Genomic DNA, 21,978 nt, shown 5'->3' on the forward strand with positions numbered 1-21,978 from the left:
CCCCAGATGCTCAATTTCTGAGCCCCCCAGGTGCCCTCCTGGTTTGACAATTTTGTTTTAATGGCATCCTGCTTTTGTTTTGTAAATATAGTTTTTTCTCTTATTTCTCAGAAAATATTTATTGTACTTTCTTTTTTTTTTTTTATAATTGTACTTTCTTTGAAGTATTTTTCTGCTGTCTGTGTTTTTCTCTGTTTCTAATTTTCATGCTTCTTTGTTTTGGTCTTTCTACTTCATTTTAGAAGCTTTCTCTCGTGATCCTGGTTGCCTGTATTTAAGAGTGAAGGTCTAAGAGACAGATTTGAAGGTGTATGTACATTGTGTGTTTGTTGAACGAGTTTCAGCTTAGGGAAATTGGCTGGCCAGCTGGAGTTTTTTGGTCAAGATCTGTAGATCTTGCCTCTTGGGCTACACTTTCTTCAGGGAAGAATGCTCCCATCTCTTTGGGAGTCATAATCCTGGCTGTCACTATTCCAGGAATCTTGTTGGGGGAAGGAGACTGGGACTCTCATTGTTAAGTGTAAAGACTTTAACTTCATTATTCTTTTTTGTGGCATGCCTAACTTTTACCTTCTTTGAATTAGGTGTCCCAGCTCTGAATTGATTTAACCTGTTCCCAGCAGGGATCTGACTCTTCTCAATAGAGGTGGGGATGGCGGATGTCTAACTACTCCTTACAGGGATGTTCAAAGAGCTGTTCCTTCTTTAAAGTTCTGCCTTACTCCTGCTTCTTCTATAGTACTTGGTGCCTTTAATTCCTGAGCCTTTCTGGAATTCTCAAGGGGGAAATCTACTTGTTGCTCACCAACATTCCCCTCTTCAGGTACTTGGGTTTAGTCGCCCCCCCCCATTCTGCTAAATCAGTTACCACTTTGCATCTTCTTATTCTGTGGGTCAGAGTTACAGACATCCTCTATTACTAACAAATATGGAGGGTTGGTGTTTCTGTTCCTTGTTCTCCTTGTTTGGGAGTGATATTTGAGAGGAGGAGGAGAGTGAGGAAAAAAATTTGGATCTCACTATCCTCAATCAGGAAGCCATGAAGGAAAAAAGAGGTTACAGAAAAAGTTATTGGTGAGTCTAGCACAGTCAGTTAATTAATTTAGCAGTATTTATTAGGCTCAAATATAACACGGTAGTTAAGAGCATGGGCTTTGAAGGCAGAGTGCTGTACATTTACTTAAGCTCTCTGCATCTTGTTTTCATTATTTTAAGTTGGGAATAATAATAGGACCTATCTCATAGAATTATTGTGGGATTAGATAAGTTAGTATTCATAAAGAGTTTGCCTGGCACTTAATAACCCCTTAATACATGTTTATGATTAGTCGTATTAATGTTCTTTTTATTATTACTATGGGCTATGCACTCTGCAGGTTATATCATGGAGAATAAAATAGAAATAAAGTCTTTCCCTCAATGAAGGCAAAAGTTTTACCATTTCAGGGTGCTAAGAACACTGAGTCTAAAATTGGGAATTTTAAGGGCTGGCTCAGTCAGTGGAGCGTGCAACTCTTGATCTTGGAGTTGTGAGTTCAGGCCCAACCTTGAGTGTAGAGATTACTTACAAATAAAAAATCTTAAAATAAAATAAAATACAACTGAGTGAAATAAGTCAATCGGAGGACAATCATCATATGGTTTCACTCATACAGGGAATATAAGAAATAGTGAAAGGAGTTACAAGGGAAAGGAGAGAAAATGAGTGGGAAAAATTAGAGAGGGTGGCAAAACATGAGAGACTCCTAAGTCTGGGAAACTAACAAAGAGGAGGCGGGCTGGGGGATGGGGTAACTGGGTGACGGGCACTGAGGAGGGCACTTGATGGGATAAGCACTGGGTGTTATACTATATGTTGGAAAATCGAACTTCAATAAAAATATATTTTAAAAATTGGGATTTTTACCTATTGCTCACAAATTCAAGACTGGGACAAGGTACTTGACCACTCTGCTTCCAAGGATGGTATTACTAGACTTCTGTGTTTCTCTTCTGAAGTACGAACAATAGCAGCTCTCAGGTATCCAGTGGTTACTCTGTACCAGGTAATTAACATAAATGGTCTCATCAGATCCTCAGATCAAGCCTACAAATCAGGCATTATTATCTCTACTCTATGGATGATGAAACTAAGGCTCGAGATAACTTTTCCAAGGTAATACAGCTGGCAAGTGGCAGAGCTCGGCTCGGATTCCAACACTAATTTGCTACCAGAACTTGACCATTTAACCACGCATCAGGCTTTATTTTTTTTTAAAGACTTTATTTATTTACTCATAAGAGGCACAGAGAGAGAGGCAGAGACACAGGCGGAGAGAGAGAAGCAAGCTCCATGCAGGGAGCCCGATGCAGGACTCGATCCCAGAACTCTGGGATTAAGCCCTGGGCAGAAGGCAGGCGCTCAACCGCTGAGCCACCCAGGTGTCCCCACGCATTAGCCTTTTAAAAAATTACACCGTGTCCCATGTCCAATGCTTTATTCAAAGTAATATTCTTAAGTGACTAACACTTTTATTTGAATGGGGTTTTTAGATTGTTTTCCTTTAACATAGGAGGTGCTAGGGCATTATGAGGGCCCATGAAAAGAGAACAATAAATCAGAATGGGGAGATTGGGGAGTGGGAAGCCAGGGAAAATTTCCTGATTTAGTCTCAGGATGATTGGGCAAGGATTATCACTTTGTGACTTTAAATTTTGACATCTGAAATAGATTCTGAAATAAAGCTTTAGTGCCTGCATCCCTTACTTTTGTTGTCTTCCCCATGCTTATTTTCACTGAAATTCTATTGGCTACAAATGCATATTGCTGGAACACACATTTGGAATAATTTTTCCAAATGTAGCCTTACTTGCCTAAGCAAAGGAAATCCTCTGGATTTCTCAGCAAGCTCAGGGAAGACCTGAAGCTCCTATAGTCATTGCTTTCTGTTACCTTAAATATGGGTGCCTGGGATCCCTGGGTGGCGCAGCGGTTTAGCGCCTGCCTTTGGCCCAGGGCGCGATCCTGGAGACCCAGGATCGAGTCCCACGTCGGGCTCCCGGTGCATGGAGCCTGCTTCTCCCTCTGCCTGTGTCTCTGCCTCTCTCTCTCACTGTGTGCCTATCATAAATAAATAATAAAAAAAAAATTTAAAAAAAAAATATGGGTGCCTGGCATGGGGATAGTAGGCTGCAGGGGATGTGGTTAGTACTGAAGCATTCCAGGATAGGGTCCAGCAGACACTTGTCAGGAAAGATTGACTGCAGCTTACAGTGGCTACAAATGTCTTTGTACATCATTCTATTAAGAAATAAAGGAATCCGGGATCCCTGGGTGGCGCAGCGGTTTGGCGCCTGCCTTTGGCCCGGGGTGTGATCCTGGAGACCCAGGATCGAGTCCCACGTCGGGCTTCCCGGTGCATGGAGCCTGCTTCTCCCTCTGCCTGTGTCTCTGCCTCTCTCTCTCTCTCTCTCTCTCTGTGTGACTATCATAAATAAATAATAAAATAAAATAAAATAAATTAAAAAAAAGAAATAAAGAAATCCTTCCATAAAAATAAAGGTATTGTGTTTATGAGTATCATATCAAACAGGTTGGATAATGGCCGCCTCTTGGCTAAGTCCAAGGTTTGGGATCATGTATTATTGGAAGTACTACCTTTAACAACAGGAATTTGATTACCATTTGGTTTCTCTATCCCTGCCTGCACGTGCCTGCCTTTTTGTTTAAAAGAGATGTTACCATCTTGTCCTTCAAATGCTGCTTTCCAGCCCAAGTATGTTTCCATGTATGTTTCTAAGGGCAAAATGCTGTGGAAGTCAGTTTTTGTGTCTTTCAAGCACAGTAAATCTGAACTGATGATAGTCAACTTAACAACAGCATGAACCATTAAATTGAACAAATTTGAAAATCGCTGCTCCTGGCCCAGACCTTGTTTTCTTGGATACCAAGCTCCACGAAGCCTAGGGTAGAGCTAGCTAAAGTCTCTGAATAACAAACAATCAATTGTCATTCATTTATTCATAATTCATTCAATCAGGTTCAGGTCTATACAGCAGGCAAAACTAATAGATTTATGAGTCGGATCACCAATCTGGGCTGTGATGTCAACAAGGTCAGCGCCTGAGGGAAATTCCTGCCAGTCCCTTTTTGCTTCTTTGGAGCTATAGCCAGAAGCTGGGACAGAGGTGGTGGAGAGGGCTTTCTTCCCTTGCTCCACCTTCTACCTCTTCGTTCTCTCATTATTTGCAGTATCTGCAGCTGGAGACCTCTTGTGACCAATGCTAACAGAGTGTGTCTTTGACTTATGGGCAGCAGCAATTTATACTGCCAAAGAGCACAGTGGGTGAAACAGCAACACAGACAAGCTGGAGCACAAATCCAAGCCCTCACAGCGAGAGTGGGCCATTCATTGTGACAGTTCTTTTGCAACCCAATGCTATCGCTATAGCTATGCTCCTTCCTTTAGCTTTAGGTCATTCTACTATATTTTTGTGGCTATGTGCGTGTGAACATGCACGCCCATTTGTGCACATGCGCACATGTGGTGTGTGCATGTGTGTGTGCGTGATGTGTGGTGGAGGATAGAGAATCCTGAAAAACAGGCTTCAGGTTTCAGTAGTCTTGGAAAGTTGCTGTCAGTCAGCACTAACAGGAGTCAATCCAAGAACATAAAGGGCAGCATAGCTTGGCCAGCTGAAAATCCTGTGAGACGGGTCAACTCTGAGGTGAGGGTGTCATTTTTAATAGCTTCAATTTTAACTTTTGGCTGTAGGTAGATGCAGTCTCTTTCCCAGAAGGCTCTGTGCCTTTCAAAACAGCATACTAGCATTTTCTCTGCTTTCAGGGGCTTGCTGCCCTGTGTTTTGTTTTTTTTTTAACTCATTTGTTTTACTAGTATTGATTTTATACTCCACCTTCCAGCCTTAACTTATTGTCATAACCTACGAAAGCCCCAGAAATCAGGCAAGCTCTTGCAGAAATCCTGAAGACAATTAAATGGAGCATCTGAGAATGTCAAAAGGGAGAGTTAATGAAAGTCCCTTAAGAGAACCTCAATGTGTGCTGGGCAACTAAGTGTGGATGCCTGGGTAGCAGCACATTCCATCTGTTCTCCATGCCTGTTTCTACGGTGCATGTTAAGGCAGGGTGGTGGAGAGAGATCACTGAACAAATGCTCAGGGGACTGACGTGTTGCTTTCTGCCCTGCTCTTAGCTAACTCTGTTATCCGGGGCAAGGTTTTTGGCCTGAACAATTGGAAGCATGGAGCAACTCTAAACAAAAATGGGGGAAGACTCATTACAGATGAAGCAGGAAGATTTAAGGAGAAAACCAGGAGCTCGATTTGGGGTACATTGAAATTTAACATCCATGTAGAGATATCAGAGTAGGTAGTTGACTTAAGAGTCTGGAATTTAGGAAACAGGTCTGTGCTGGAGGTATACATCTGAGATTGATGGCATACATGTGGTACTTAAAACCATGAGACCAGAAGAGGTCCCCAATGGAGTGAGTGTTAATAGAAAAGAGGGCTAAGGATTGAGCTGTTTAATGCTCTCATGTTAAAAGATCAGAGATATGAAAAAAAAACTCATATACAGTCAGAACTGAAATGTCTGCAAGCTAAATTTGGTTCCTGAACTAGACCAAGTGTTGGGAGATTTCACAGGGGTTCACACCTAAAGAAGACCACAGGTAACACCTACTTCAATAAAAAAAAAAAACTTAAAAAATAAAAAAAAAATTAAAAAAGCTAAACTAAGAAACAAAAAACCTGGGTTCTAGTCCTGATTGTATGCCCAAGGGAGTGACCATGACAAATCACTTAACTACTCTGCATCTCCCTTTCCTGTTAAAAAGAAAGAGAAGTAGACCAGATGATCTCCAAGGTTTAGACCTTCGTGTTTCTAAACATTTTAGAGAGGAAGAAACTGAAGCCCAGAGAGAGGGACTAAGTGACTTGCCTAATATTCTGGCATTAGGAAGAGACCACAGGCCAGTGTGTCATCTTCTGTACTGTTGGTTTAAACCCTGTATGTATATTAGAATTACCTGGGGAGCTTTTAATAATACTGATTACTGGGTCCCAAACCTAAAGTATCTCATTTTGTTGGTCTGGGTTGGGTTTGGCATTTGTATTTTTTTTAAAGATATTATTTAATTATTTGAGAGAGAGAGTGAGCAAAGAAAGAATAGGAATGGGAGGAGGGGAAGCAGACAGAGAGAGAGAAACAGGCTCCTCATGGAGCAGGGAGCCAGATGATGCACAGGCTGGATCCCAGGACTCTAGAATCATGACCCGAGCTGAAGGCAGACGCTTAACTGACTGAGCCATCCAGGTGCCCTGGGCATTTGTATTTTTGACACTCCTTGGGTAGTTGAAAACCCTCTGCTCTACGTTAACCAGGCCTGGCAGTGTCTTGCTAGCTGCTACTATACCTCTCTGCATCTTGACTTGTATTTCCAACATGAAAATGATTCACTCTATTTTATTTTTATTTATTTTTCTTTTTTAATTTTTTTTGATTCACTCTATTTTAGACTCTTTTATTCAGATGAAGGTTATTACAGGAAGATAGCTTTTTAGACCTCATGAAACCAAAGTAGCAAGTATCAACTTTCTTTGAAGCTCAGTAAAATGGTATGACTATAGTTTTCTTGAACTCCATCCCAGAAGTGAAATGTTATGGAAAACCATGAAGCCATGGTCCGTGGGGGTGGGGGTGGCGGGGTGAAGGGAGGGATCATTCTCTCTTCCTCCCTACCTTTTTGGAAGAGATACAAGTTTGTTCCCAAACCAAATTTATTCGGTTAAGAAGCAGTGCATTAGGCTCAGTACTCCCATGCTGTTGCTTTTCTGTATTTATATAGCAGGCAGAGTCATGCTGTCCACCATAGAAGCCTTACTACTTTACAGTGGCTTCTCACCAAAGCTTTGTTGCTTTGGACACCAACAGGGTATAGGGTTTCTTGATTAAAACCCACATTCTCCATACATTACAATATTTGGCTCTGTATTTGGGTGTGTGTGTGGGGGAGAAATATGTGTTTCAAACTGTATTCTAGTGTTCACTTTCTCTGGGGAGCATGTGTCTAGGAGAAGAGCCATTTTAGACTAAGACAGGACACAGACATGGGCTGTGGAGACACATTATTTACAGTCTTAACACACACACCTACCATTCTAGTAGTGCCAGCAAAATGATTTTACCATGCATAATGCACCAGTAATTAACCTGGTAAATTTCCTATGAGTGACTCTTGTCTATTCTATACTTGTTTTTTTAGCGCCCTTTATAACTCTAAATCATTTTCTTAGTTTAGGAGCATAAAAATATATTGTGTATTACTTGGTTAGCTCATAAAATTGTCATATTCGATACATTTAAAGATGTGAAGGCCTGGGGGAGAAAAACAGAAAAATTCAGAGGAGAAACCAAGCAAGTCCTCAGAAACCATTGTTTTTTTCCTCTGGGTCTTCATAGCTCTCCTCCACTCAGATGTGCAGCCCATAATAACGAACACAGGCTTAGAATACACTCTGAGATTGCTCTAGGGCAACTGGGGCTCAAGATAATTGTAATTTTTAAAAATAGGTTTCACCATTGTTTGGAACCATCTACAATTCAATTTACTTTATCGCACAAGCCATGAATAATGCTCTGAAAGAAAATGGACCGGCTAGTGCTGCCAGCCTGGTTCAGCATTCCAGAAACATGCAGTTCTATGGATTCAACCAGTTGATAAGGACAGATTCAAATGGAAATGGAATTGCAGAATATGTAATCCTGGACACCAACTGGAAAGAATGGGAACTCTATAGTACTTATACCGTGGACATGGAAACGGAGCTGCTACAGTTCAGAGGGACCCCCATTCACTTCCCTGGTGACAGTCCCCCTCGAGCAGATGCAAAATGCTGGTTTGCTGAAGGGAAGATCTGTCGAGGAGGTAAGAAATGGAAAAATCACTGGTGGTCAATTGGGCACAGCGTGGGTTACCAGGGAACCTCTTCAAGAGACGGCAGATTTTAACATTTGAACACTCATAGAATGAGTCATTTGTGTTCAGGGGAGATAAACATCTTGGCATTCCAGGTAGTTAATTTAAAATAACGAGGACAATGAGAGGTACTTTGCAGCTTTGGATAATCACAATTTATTTTTTTATTTTTATTTTTTTTTGATAATCACAATTTAAAAGTTACCCCCACTCATTTTCAAAAGGATCTCCCTATGAAGAGGAAGAGAAAGAGGAAGACATGAGTCTTCTCCTTGGTCTGTTGTCAACTATGACCTGTGATCATTTCCCCTGCTAGAAAGATCACCTTCCCTTGATATATCCAAATCCTGCCAGTCAGGTCCACCCACAGAAATACCATTTCTCTATCCTCTCTTCTCTGAATTCCCGTTGAACTAAAAATCTGTACCTTACAGCTTAGCACAAAATTGCTTTTCAATTGTTTCTTGTGTATTGATTGTGTCTCCCCCTCCCAAACATACTGCTCCTTGAGGGCAGGGACCATAGCTAATAATTCTTATGCCCCCCACTCCCCACAACCAACACAGTCTGCATCCAATAAGTACTTGCAGTTTGATTGATTGATGGAACTCCTCTAGCTTGAAGAAGAGTGAAAACTCCATCAAATCTCTGAGAGCCAGAGGGCAGGGGAACTTTGGAAGGATCCATATTATTCCAATGCGGGGAACCCCGTTAGCGCCTGCCTTTGGCCTAGGGCGCGATCCTGGAGACCTGGGATGGAGTCCCATGTCAGGCTCCCGGTGCATGGAGCCTGCTTCTCCCACTGCCTATGTCTCTGCCTCTCTCTCTCTCTCTCTTTATCATAAATTAAAAAAAATTAAAAAAAATAAAAATAAATAAAAAAAATATTCCAATGCGAGCATATACCACGCCCTTCTAATCAAATGCATCTATTTGAAATGGACTTCAATTTCTAGTTTGCTTGACCGTGACATACCTAGGCTGCCTTTATAATAGCGTCCTCATATATTTCCTTCTGAAATCTTAGTAATCCATCCAAATGTTTAGGTTTTCTAGAGGCCAATTTACATCTCAATGAAACCCTAATTATCAAAATCAGACTCACCCTTGAAGGACAAGTGCTGTGTTTTCCATCTATTACTTACGAGGTCTATGGGCTCCAGTGAATTTAAAAGGTCTTTTATTTTATGAAGGTGGCAGAATACTTACCCTTCATGGTGAGATAACATTTATTCTCAAGAACTCTATTGCTATCCAACTTAAATTAAGGTTCTCAAAGTTTTTCATTCGTGGACTTTTTCCTCCAAAGAAACACCCGGGTCAGCCTTAATTCCTGTGATTTGTTATTGTCAGAGTGGTGAGTGGTTTTGCTTCAGAACGGCAAAATTGCTTTCTGCGTCCATAAAGTCAACAAGACATACTGTGCTGTAGAAAAATGGAATTAAGTTAGGTAGATGTGGCTTGATTTTACACTCACCAGAAAGCATGAGGAGCCGCTCCGTGGTGCCCTTTATTTACAGCCTGATAATGCCATTCTTCCTCTTGCTCTCTACAGGCATCGACCCTGCCTTTGCTGTGATGGTCTGCCTTGCTTTGCTGATAGCCCTGCTGTCTGTTAATGGATTTGCTTACTTTATAAGGTACATTTTTGTTCTTTTTGTATACAAAAGTACAAGCACATAATAGCCTTGTTAATATTTATTTCCAGGAAGTCATGTTTCAATACAATCTCCTCATTACATGACCCACTGATTTTCTGTTTTCCATAGCGATTTACCCTCCCTACTGGCCCCATTTAGAGTAAAGTGTTTTCCTGATGCCAAGAATAACTTCCTCAGCTGTGTTGTCAGTGTTGTTGTCTGTGAGTAGATCTGGCTCTACCCACTATCATGAAATAAGAGAACTAGTCCTTTAGGGCCTGTGTACTCCCCATCTGTGCTTCCTTTTCCACTGGCAGAGCCTCCTCTACCCACTTTTTTCCACAAATGGTTTGGACCCGTAGAACTAGAATCGGGATATGTTCACCAATTCCAAGAATTGGTCAGACTTTGGCTAGAATCCAAGAGTTGGGAATATGGCACCAGCTCACAAGATTGTAGAAGGGATTAAATAAAGTAGGTAAAACACCTAGTGTAATACCTGACTCATAGTAGGCGCTCAACAAGTGGTAAAGTCTCACCTACTTTCTAGGCACATGGGATTCTCCTGATGATTGTTGGGAGCCTCAAATCCTCACTTTGACATTCAGACCTTTTGCCTAGGGTATCATATTCCAGACTCGCACTGTTCTTCCTTGGACAAAAGCTATCCTGGCTAATCATCAATATCATCATTAACATCAAGTCTTTGTCTTTCTCCCTCAGATCCCATGACAGGTGACCGACTACTCTGATGAACGAATTCAGGGTCAAGGACAAGTGGCTGAAGATGGCTTAATATGATGTTCCTTTTTCATAATCTTTGCATTTTAACGGTGGAACCCTTCCCATATTAAGACAATTTGGGGGAAAGTAAAAATGAAAAGTGAAATCAGCTCTTCCCTCCCACTTTACTCTTTCCATCCTGCTAACCACACCTTTGTTATCTCTTTGTAAGAGTGATCCTGACAACAATATGACATGAACTTGGTGGGAAATGGAGTGGAGCTATTTTGGCAAGTTCTGAGGAAAAAAATGTCTAGAGTGTATTAGGCATCTGTGTAAATTTGGACAAGACACAAAACCTCTCTTGGTCAGAAGTTTCTCATTTTTAAAATGAAGGGATTGGATTAAGTGATCTTTAAGAGCCCTTCCAGCTCTGGTGTTCTAACAAGTCTGTGAAATTCTGGCTTGAAACTCTAACAGGTGGTACTCTTAGTATTTGGTATATTGGCATCACTGCAAAAACCCACTATTATTATTCAATCTCCTCATTCCAAACTTGATAAAGCCATTCAGAGTGGTGTGTAGCTTGTGAATTGCTAGAACACACTTGACAAAGATGTTCATTCAAAGGAAGTTTTTCTTTTAATTTATGTGACTGTGACATATTCCTGCTCAGAACAGAAATTTAATGTATTGAGTTTAGCTGCTGCCAAAGACCGAAGTATTGAATTAATATCATGAGATGCTTAGTGCAAATAAATGTCATCCAGTCGGAAAGCTCCCCTCTCTAGGGAGATTTGAAGAGTAATCGGCTCTGGCTACCTACTGCCAAAACATCCCATGGCAAGGTCAAAAATGGAGTCACTCAGATGCTTTAGGTGACTTGTCAAATTCCCACCTCACCCCCATGCCTAGTGTCACTGGTCTTTCCCAGGGAACAGACTGGTTCCTTCAGCTTAGAGTGAACTCAATCTGCAATTCTTGGGAAGGCAAGGGGAAAAAGTTTGAAAAATCATGAGGGGGCCGGTGTTTGGAGTTTGTGGGCTGAAGGGCCAAAAGACTGGCGAGGGAAATGAATGGAGAGGAAAATGAGTCTGAGACAATTCGTACTTCAAGTGGTCACCGAAAACTCAGAGATGGGAGAGAGGCACATCATTTCCCAGAGTCACTTGGTCCTTGGTTCTTCAGCTAACAAAGCACAAAAAATGTCCTCTCTTTGCTGCCTGCCTCCCTCTCTGCCCACCAAGACTGCAATCAGAAGAAATGAGTGTCTGATGAGTTTCTGTAATAGATGGTGATTACTTGTAGGAGAGTGACTCTCTGTTCCTTCCTTTTCTCTGTGTTTTGATTGTTTAAGTTTTTTTTTTCAGAAAGAAAGATGTGCAAAGAGCCCAACCACCCCAAAACAAAGGATTCTTTGAACTCCTCCTTTCTCCCTACTCTGAACCAGATTGCCTTGCCTTTCTATAAAGCTCTCCAGTGTTTTGTAAGACTAATGATGATAATGATAATAATGAGCTCTTATACTTTCATGGTGCTTCATGCTTTTCAGACCACTTTCACATATATTATCTCATTTGATTTTCAAAACAACTCTATAAAGCGGGTAACACAGGAACCATTATCCTGCTTGACAGATGAGGACACAAGGGCACAAAGAAGTTAAATTATTTATCTAAGGTCATCTGGCTAATTAATGACAGAATCTGCGCTACACCCCAGGTCTCTGGATTGGGAATCCAGTTCTCATTCTACTAGAGTGTGTTCTGTAGCATGGTTATTTTCACAGGTGTGCCTGCTTTAAGACAATTCACTACACATATGAGACAGAGAAGTTGGGGAGTGATACTTTACTTTGCCAAAAGATTCATGTACTCTACCCAAGAATTCACTACAGGGCTCTTTTAATTTTCTCTGCAGGGCAGCAGCTCCCACAGTGATAAGGGACATATTTGTTGGCAGACAATTAGAAACACATTAATTGTTTGTTTACAAATCGGTGGAATCACTGAGACAAACGCACTGTGTTGCTGGTGCTTAAAGCTACAGTGACATCGCAGGCTTCCTTAGAGCAACTTGACAAAGCATTTTGATTCAGTGGTTGTTTTCCCTACTCTGGCACTGGCTTTAATACATTCCACAGGATGGCCATTAAGGGGTTATGGAAAAAGCTAAGCCAAACTGTAGCTGTCAGAGCCCCCAAGACAAAACAGAACAAAACAACCACACAGACTAAATCCAAGGTATCCTTCAGGTCCTCAAGTTGCCTGGTCAGCTCAACTGAGATGACCTACCTGGCTGTGTGGGGAGACACTATAAACTTCTATGTGTCTAGTAATTGATTTGTAGGAAATTATTACATTTGCTGCAAATTAATGGGTATGTTTGAAGAGAATCAGGTTTACACTGTATCTGTGTAATGCTGAGACAAGAGACCTATTCAGTAAAAGAGAAAAAAGAAAAACACAGTCAGCCCACTTGTTTGGAATCATGTAGACAAAGCAACCAACTGATTGAATTTTTCCACTTTTCAACCTGTTGCTTTGGCAACGCAGAGATGCAACTTTGCAAGACAAGTGGTCTTATGGGCAGAAATCTGGGCCCACAGCCAGGGACCAAGGATTTGAGTCCCAGCTCTGCCTCAGGCTAGGGCATCTCACAATATGTTTAATTTTGTTTTGTTTCTTTAATGTGTTTTTGTGTCTCTAAAATGGAGATTAATGATTCTTGGCCTGGGTATTATTAGAAGATGTACTGTGGCATAAGAGAAAGAATGTTGAGTTTTTTGCAAGTATTATGAGGTGCTGTTCTGAATGTGCTCTTGATGTGGGATCACTACTTTATGGGTCTGGGTCTGACTTACTGTCCCTATGCAGCATCTTCACCCTTCCCTTTGCATGCCTGTTCAATGGCATCTTCATTTTTTTCTTTTGGTCTTTGTAACTCTGCAAGTCATGAGACCCAGGGTTGCTATTTCTCTTTGCTGTGGGTACTAAGGTAAAGATCTATCTGTGGTCACTCTCTCCATTATCTTGTATATTTAAAAACTTCTATTGTGATGGCAAATTTATCCTGGGTTGGTAAAATACCAGCCCCAAGTGACCCCTCTAATTTTACATTTGTTTCAGGCGTCGTATAAATAAGATCCAGTTGATTAAGGGACTCAACAGACTTCTACTGACTTTGGAGGATGTGACCTTTGTCAACCCCCACCTTGGCAGTAAGGTAAGAAGCATCCTCTTTTCTTGCTGCACTCTCTGATATGGTATCCACTGGCTAAAATTGACTACTGAGCACTTAACATGTGGCGAGTCTGGAGGCACCTGGGTGGCTCAGTCAGTTAAGCATCCGACTCTTGATGTCAGCTCAGGTCATAATCTCAGCATGGTGAGATGGAGCCCTGTGTTGGGCTCTGCATTCAGTGGGGAGTCTGCTTGAGGATTCTCTCTTTCTCTCTTTCTGCCCCTCCCCCCACTTATGCTCGCTCGCTCGCTCTCTCACACACACACATAAATAAATCTTTATTTTAAAAAATTATAAAAAAAATAAAAAAAATAAAAAATTATTTCACACACACAGATTGTATAAGTAGGGGGGAGGAATGGAAGGAGAAGCAGACTCCCTGCTGAGCAGGGAGCCCCATACAGAGCTTGATCCCAGGATACCAGGATTATGACATGAGCTGAAGGCAGATGCTTAAGGGACTGAGCTATCCAGGCACCCCTAAATAAATCTTAAAAAAACAACATGTGACGAGTCAGAATTGAGATGTGCTGTAAGAGTAAAATACACACTGGATATAGGGGATTTAGTACAAAAACATAAGATATCTCATGAAATTAAAAAAATATATTAATTACATGTCAAAATGATAATACTTTGGATATAGTGGGTTGAATAAAATGTATCATTAAAATTACTCTCACCTGGTTTTTACTTTATTTAACATGAATACTAGAAAGCTCAAAGTGTGTATGTAGTTGAGGTTACATTTCTAGTATATAGTGCTGTCTTAGAACAGTTTTGTGGAAGTGATGCAGTGCACTTTGAGCAATAGTGTAGCTTTGACTTCATGTAGCTGTTCTTTAGTATATATGAGTACAGCATTTGATTGCTAGTTCCTCAAGGGCAGAGGTACATTATGTCAGCCCATAGCACCTGACCTAGTGCTGATAGTATAATAGGTGCTCATAAAAGTTTGGTGAGTGAATCAACGAGTGAAAGACAGTTGAATGTCCCTGGAGGTTCTGTTCAGATTGCGATAGTGTTGCAACTGGTGCTCTTCACTGTATGCCCATTACTATGTTCTGGCCCTGGGCTAGGCTTTGTGAGAGATGACATGTCTTTCCTGCCTTCAAAGAGATTACAATTAAATCAGAGAGCCAAATCACACCACACAAGAGAGCTGAGAGCTGCCATATTGCACCAAAGACACTAGATGTACGGTAAACTTCAGAGGAGATGTATCAGTGGAAGAAGGGTTTTGTTTTGTTTTGTTTTGTTTTTTGTATATTTTTTTATTGGAGTTCTATTTGCCAACATATAGCATAACATCCAGTGCTCATCCCATCAAGTGCCCCCCCTCAGTGCCCATCACCCAGTTACCCCATTCTCCCGCCCACCTCCTTTTCCACTACCCCTTGTTCAGGAAGAAGGTTTTTTAAGACACCTGGCACCAAAGCTGGGTCTTAAACAAGGATGGATAGGACTTGTCTGGATCACAGGCCATAAACTAGTAACCACTTTTGTTTGATCCTTAGAGTTATAAAAAATAGTAGCCAGAATTTTGAAATTGGGAGATTATGCATAAAAATCTGGATTTATGGGTATTTTTTAAAGGTTGGAACATCCATAAGCTTTGGGTATTGTCATGGCAATGGGTCTGTATTCAGTAGTAGTTGCCCTTTTGGGAAGGCAAGCTCTCTGCAGTTTGACACAGTTCCCATCATTCTCTACTGTCTTATACTCAGCCTATGTTACCAATTTATATTTATCTTCTGGACCCCTGTAAGCAGAGAAAACAGCATAAACAAAAGCTGGGAAAAAAGACAGTATGGGGAAGAGTTTTGTCAACTGTAACTAGTGATGAGAGAGTACGCCTCTCTGTGCCTAGTCTATGTGGCCAAAATAAAGACATTAGTTTTTGCAAATTCGGGTATAGTGATTGTGAGATATAAGGAGAGAATTCAGACACATCGTATTATCCCCTGTGTGCTGGTTACTTTTGCTAAACCAGTGTACCAGATCTGAGAATTAATGATCTCTGTGACCAAACTAACCACTAAATGAAAAGTATACTTGAACTAGTTGGCTGGGTGACAATGGGTTTACATGGCAATACTCTGGGCAGTTGGAATCAGATGAAATATTCACCTATTTAATTCTCAATTCCAACCCTAACTCTTATTTGTTTAAATCATCAAAAAAATTCTTTTGTAAGGTTCATATCATGTTCCTGGAAATGTACTGCTGAATGCCAAAATTATCACTGTGGCTGAAAGCTACATTCTACTCTCATACCATAAAAATGTATTGATGTTAGTCTCTATTTTTAAAGCCACCAGAGGACCCTGGACTCAGTGATAGAATTTGTCTGGATTTGCCATACCCTATATGCCTTGTATGAACTTTCCCACCTTAATCAGAAGGGGTAGATACTGAAGTGCAAGCTCTGAAGCAATCCCAATATATAACCCAATACTGGGAAAGCAAGTGTTTAATCCCATGACATTTTATTCAGAAATGGGTAATAAGTAGTAAAAGCAGATAATTAGAAGTTGCTGTTCAAATGTGGCAATGTTTACTAAAGTTTTGGTTAAGAGCAATAAATCTGTTTTTAAAATTCCTACTCCTGTGGTGGTGTCCATGTCAAAATGACAGTTCATCTCAATTGCCTACATGTTTTGGTTCTCAAGTGTCAAAACAACAAGGACAGATCGATATTGGGCTGAATTAGCCACCTCTTTGTATAGGCCTTGCACTAGTCCAGTTAAGTCTGTAAAAGCTCCACCTGTGCCTTCTCTCTTTCCTACTGAAACACAAAACGTGTTGGGGTTTTGTACTGCATCTCACAAAATCACTATAAATAACAGATAGTGCTACTTTCAGATGAACAAAGTGCCTAAATTAAAAAAAAAAACTTGTTCGTGATGATATATCCTTTCTTTCACTTGTGCACAAATTTTGATATAATGAGAGTAAAAAAATACCCCAATAATCAGCACCTTTTACTGTATGAGTAAGAAAAATGAAAAGCAACAGGGGTTGATAGCTTTATAGAGAATGTCTCTTTTATTTTTTTACTATTTTGGCCCAGGTGGGAAAGGATGACATTATTCTAGAACATAGCTCTTGGCCTCCATGTCCCTTTTGGCATTTGGCTGGTATCAGAGTTTCTGGTGGGAAAAGGTAGGGGAAGCGTACGTTTTCCTTAATTGCTGTGTAGTCACAAACTTGCAGCTGGCTGTATCTAATCAGTCAAGAAGCCAAGCCAAGAATTCCATCCAAATGGAATGTCTGAAAGTGTAAACTCTTGGTGAATATAAAATTAATTCAGTCTAGAAAAATTGGCAGGTCAGTAGAAGTCAGGTCAAGAGAGGAAGTTTTTAGAAGAAAGTAAAGCTGAAGCCCAAATGTTTGTGGATTTTGGCAGATTCTCTTGCTTTTTCCTGTGCCCCTTCATGGAGAGGCCTATGTCTCAATATACAGATTTAGGTGCGCCTGCTGAGATATGAAAATAAAGAATGAAAGAGAAGTAGATTCCTCCCTGGCCTAGCTTTGTTGAGGAGAGTTCAGGTTTATGCAGGGGTTATGTGAAGAGTCAAGTTTTACATCTTGTCTGAATCATGAGCTGTTGAGATTTCAACACATTAGGTGTAGTTTACTATTGCCTTGGAACTTCATGATAGGCTGGTCTTGGTGGACTGAACTTAACTCAGGGCTAAAGCAACTAGTGATCTTCAGCTTATCAAAGATCATTAAGAGCAGAGTATGTGAAGGTACTTAAGATTCATTTTTACTGGGAGGCAAGAGTGAAGCTGAGCCTGATGTGTTAGAAAAAATCACAAGACCAGGAATTATGACATCTACCTTCTTCGTCCAGTTCCTATATCCATCATGAGGTCTCTGTTTCCTTGTTGTAAAATGGGGGTGTTAGAGTTGAAGGGGGTGAGGGCTAGCCTAGATTATACAAAATGTAATTGCTAGCTCTGAATGGCTATAATTCCAAGAAAGGCACATTTGGGGACATGGAAGAGAATATGAGGAACCTGTTGATTTATGATTTCTTCACATGAAATAAGCTTGCTGGTTTAGTTGAAGATAAAGATGTTTGATTTTAGGGGCACCTGGGTGGCTCAGTCGGTTTAAGTGACTGCCTTCAGCTTGGGTCATGATCCCAGGGTCCTGGGATTGAGTACTGTGTTGGGCTTCCTGATCAGTGGAGAGCCTGCTTCTCCCTTTTCCCACTGCTTGTGCACTCTCTCTTGCTCACTCTCACTCTCTCTCAAATAAATAAAAAATAAAATCTTAAAAAAAAGATATTCAATTTTAAAGGTTACTACAGATTGCAGATAACTCTTCCTCTTGTCATTCAGTGATGTACTTCCTGGTCCTCTTTTACCAGATTTGTGTGTACAAGTTAACAAATCAAGGAATAAAGAACTTGGCCTATTTAAGCATCAAACTCATAAATCATGAGCAGACGATCTACTCACTCTCTACTATCTTATTGCCTTCTGGGATACCTTCTGCCATTAATCTTGCCTGTACAAAGAAGGCTGCCTTTCAAGATGGTGTAACAAAAGGAGCCAGGTCTGAGAGCCAGAAGGGCAGGATTATGTGCTAGTTCTGCTATTGATTTTTTTCAAAATGTTAGATGCTTATGTTCTTATTTTTGTCTATAGAACGAAGGTCCCAGATTAAATTATGACTGGTGCTCTTTCTTGCCTACCCCCAAATCTTTGATTTTTTTAAAAAGATATCTTAGTTTTTCATTTGAAAGAGAGAGCAAGAGTGAGTGAGCATGAGCAGGGGTGAAGGAGGGGGGCTTCACAGGGAGAGGGAGGAGCAGACTCCCTGCTGGGCAGGGAGCCCAATGTGGGGATCAATCCGAGGAACCCAGAATCATGACCTGAGGTGAAAGCAGACCCTTCACCTACTAAGCCACTCAGGTGCCCTCCAAATCACTGATTCTAATCCTGGATGGAGGTACCTGCGAATATTTACTTTTCTTTTGTGGTATATGGAGGTGAAGCATGATAGAAACCCTAGCCTAAAAAAAATTGTTCTGGGGGATAGGCAAAATTAATTTCATGTTTACAAAGTTCAATTCCTATAGTTACTCTCTGAGGAAAATAAAAACCAGATAAGAACAGTATCTTTACCATAGTTCAATGCCTTGTCCTAAATCATGAGAATTTTGTTTATAACCTTTTTTTCCCTAATCCTTTCACAGAGAGGAAGTCGTGCCAGTGTAAGCTTCCAAATCACCTCAGAAGTCCAAAGTGGGAGGTCCCCAAGGCTCTCTTTTTCCTCAGGGAGTCTAACTCCAGCTACCTATGAAAACTCCAACATAGCAATTTATGAGGTAGGATATCCAACAGCTATCTAATCTGCTGCCTTCTCAGGTTTTAAAATGAGACAGTGATTTAGGAGTTAGTCTTTGGGTAAAAATATTGAGGCTTTTGGTAAGTCCTTCCAGTTCTTTTTGTTCATTATCCACCCATGGACTTGTTTAGCTGACCTTTTCAACAAAGATTTTCCTCAGCAATTGATCTACTTATAATTTCATTGGTCTTTCAACTCCATCTGTGTACTGTGTACGTGAAAAAAAAGTCGATGGAGCCAAACACTTAACCATGTCACACATTCTAAAAGATAATGGGTATGATAATAGAAGAAATGATTCCTGAGTCATGTGTTTGTGATGGAATGTCTAGAAACATGTTTTTGTAGAGTGGTATTTTGGGCAAACCCTTCCCTTCAAATTCTAGTTGTTCTTCCTAAACCTGTTATCCTCTGATCTTACTGAAATCTTTTAAAATTATTCATTTCTTTTCTTTTTTTTTTCCTTAGCCTGTAACAGGTGATCTTATACTGTGTAAAATAGAATGAAAAATTTTTTTCACTTAAGTTTCTGTCTTTCAAGCTTTAAGAGGCCAACCCTGACCCCTTGTTCTAAGATACTGGAATTTGGCAACCAGAACAAATCTTGCAACAGTTGGAGGGATGAATTGTTTCTTCTCAGCAGGAAAGAGTTAAGCAGGGGGTAAAAGGGAAACTAGTCCCTCCTAAATGATGACTTCCCAGTGTGGTTTTCTTGTTTTGTTTGAAGATACTCCCAAAAGCAGCAAACACTCTCAACTTCAATAGTAACTACAAAGAAAGTCCAAAACAGAACAGAATGAGTTTTTAGATTGTCCAACGTATTGAATTTTCCAAATGAGTGCTCTCCTCCATTGGCCAAATAATTGACAGAGAGGCCTAAAACACCAAGATTGGCATGATATATATTTTCTCAGTGTACCTGAGTGTTCTGACTTAAATTTGTAGCAGGAAACCCTCTGGATCTTGCCTTGAAGCTAATTTAATCAAAGAGGAGATTTGCTTCACATGTAAACTTGCGGCTTTGGGGAATTGACAGCTCTACTTTCTCAAAGACCAAAACCAAGACAATCACATGGCTTTTGAATGTCAAATGCAGTGGGCTGATAGCTTTATGAATGTACTGACACCTCTAAGATTCTGAAATGAATCTCAGTAACTTAAGGCGATCTCTTGGTTTTTCATCTGTAAAATTAGGGGTTGAACTAAATTCTTAATCTTGGATACTCATTAGAATCTCCATGGAAAACCGAAAAACATACCTGTGCCTAGCCTCCATCCCTAGTAAATCTGATTCAGTTGGTATGGGGTGGGCTCAGGCATTGGAATTCTTTTCAAGTTTCCCTGTGTGTGCAGCCAGGGCTGGAGATTGCTGGACTAAGAGATCTTGAAGGTCTCTTCTGGCTCAGATATGCTATGATTCCCTGATTCTATGTAAGAATTTATGTGTTGAATTGTGCTATGTTTTATTTGGTGGAGATGGGAGGTTATAGTGTAGAATTAAGAAGGGCAAAAATAAACATCTATATGTAACTGGCCTTTAAGAATCCATCAGATATTTCCTCATCTTGGAAGGAGGCAAAGGGTTGAGTTAGTTCCCATAATGACTGTTAGTCAGTCAGATCATGAGTATTTCTGAACTGTATAGGCCAAAGGGAGCCTTTATGTGCACAAAAGGAGGGTGTTAGTGAGAATAATACCACACCATGAAGTCAAGATTAGGCTGATGGCAGGGTGCAAAGAAAGATAGCCGAAGCTGGAAAACTGCCTGGCTAGGGCTGAAGAGGACTCTGGGAAAGAGCATAAGTTAATTGAATCAACAGATCACACAAAGAAGTTCAGTGTGCCTTCTGAAATGGTTCTCTATTGGGAGGGTTTTAAAGAAGATCCATTAACTAGCATCTGTTTAAAATAAATCAGATTTTCCTAAGTATTGTTATTGGAAGATCTACAAGTTCTACCTAGTGTGCCCGGGGTAGCAGATGGCTGATAGCAAAAGACAGGCTTCCCTAGGATGTGCCATTACATTGTGCGACAGTGATACAAATTCCCACTTTGATTCTGCACAGAGATGAGGCACCTTAGGAGCCGCACCAGAAAATTGGCCCTTATTTCATACATCCCCAGAGCAGAACACTGGGGAGAGAGAACTGGGAATAGCAGATCCAGTGGGAACATGTCACAATATACTCTAATAGCCACAGTCTAGGGGAGAGGGGTGAGGTGGGCAGTAACACAATCCTGATACGCTCAGCGAGAACCCACTGAACTTATCCCTCCCTCTTCATCTCTGACTCTTTCTGCCTCTCAACCTCTCCCTGTGTTTTCCTCCTTGTCTCCTTTCTCTCTTCCCACTATACTTCCTCCCTATTCATCTTCCTTTCCCAAGGCGCTTTTTCTTATTTTTTTCTCACCTTCTTCTATATCCCACATAGCTGTTTCCATCCCCCTCTCCTTTCCACCAACCATGTCTCTCATCACAGAATCGTCCAGCTCTGTCCATAAGAAAACTGGGGCTCAGGCCACCGAAGTGGCTGCCCTAAGGCCACCCCTGAATTTGAGGCACAACCAGGTCCAGGACCTAGATCTCTTGACTCTTAGTTAATCCTCTATGGCCTTAGTGCAAAACTGATAGACTTTAAATTACCTCTAAAAATTTAGTGGATAGGTTTGATGTTTCTTCCTCTTAATTAAAAAGTGAATGATGAATGAAGTATTTTATTCTCACTTTTAAAGGAAAAAACAAAACAAATAATGCATATGTGGTAAAGATAAAACCTGCCTGTTTCCTTCCTTTTCCTCATTATTCAGGAAATAGGACACACACAGACTCAATAAAAATTTGCTTATAGAGTTTGTGAGAATTATTTAAATCTTAAAACAAATACACACAAATCCCCCAAACCAAAGAAAGCCCATGAGAGAAAAGAGCAATAAAGTGGAAAGTGGAGGACCTTGGTTCTGTTACTACCTAGCCTTCTGACCTTGGACAAGTTGCTTAATCTCTTCAGACTTCAGTTTCTTTATCA

The 21,978-nt window shown here is 40.7% G+C and overlaps 1 protein-coding gene across 1 annotated transcript in view; it reads left to right on the forward strand.

Moving 5' to 3' along the window:
• GUCY2F (guanylate cyclase 2F, retinal) overlaps positions 1–21,978 on the forward strand; it is a 99,195-nt gene that overhangs the window by 16,439 nt on the left and 60,778 nt on the right. The window contains exons 3-6 of the mRNA XM_072818338.1: positions 7,577–7,931; positions 9,538–9,622; positions 13,474–13,570; positions 18,801–18,932. Of these exons, the coding sequence (XP_072674439.1) occupies positions 7,577–7,931; positions 9,538–9,622; positions 13,474–13,570; positions 18,801–18,932 (669 nt within the window). The remainder of the gene's footprint in view (positions 1–7,576; positions 7,932–9,537; positions 9,623–13,473; positions 13,571–18,800; positions 18,933–21,978) is intronic.

Source organism: Canis lupus, chromosome X (genome assembly GCF_048164855.1).
Source record: "Canis lupus baileyi chromosome X, mCanLup2.hap1, whole genome shotgun sequence".
Taxonomy (NCBI): Eukaryota; Metazoa; Chordata; class Mammalia; order Carnivora; family Canidae; genus Canis; species Canis lupus.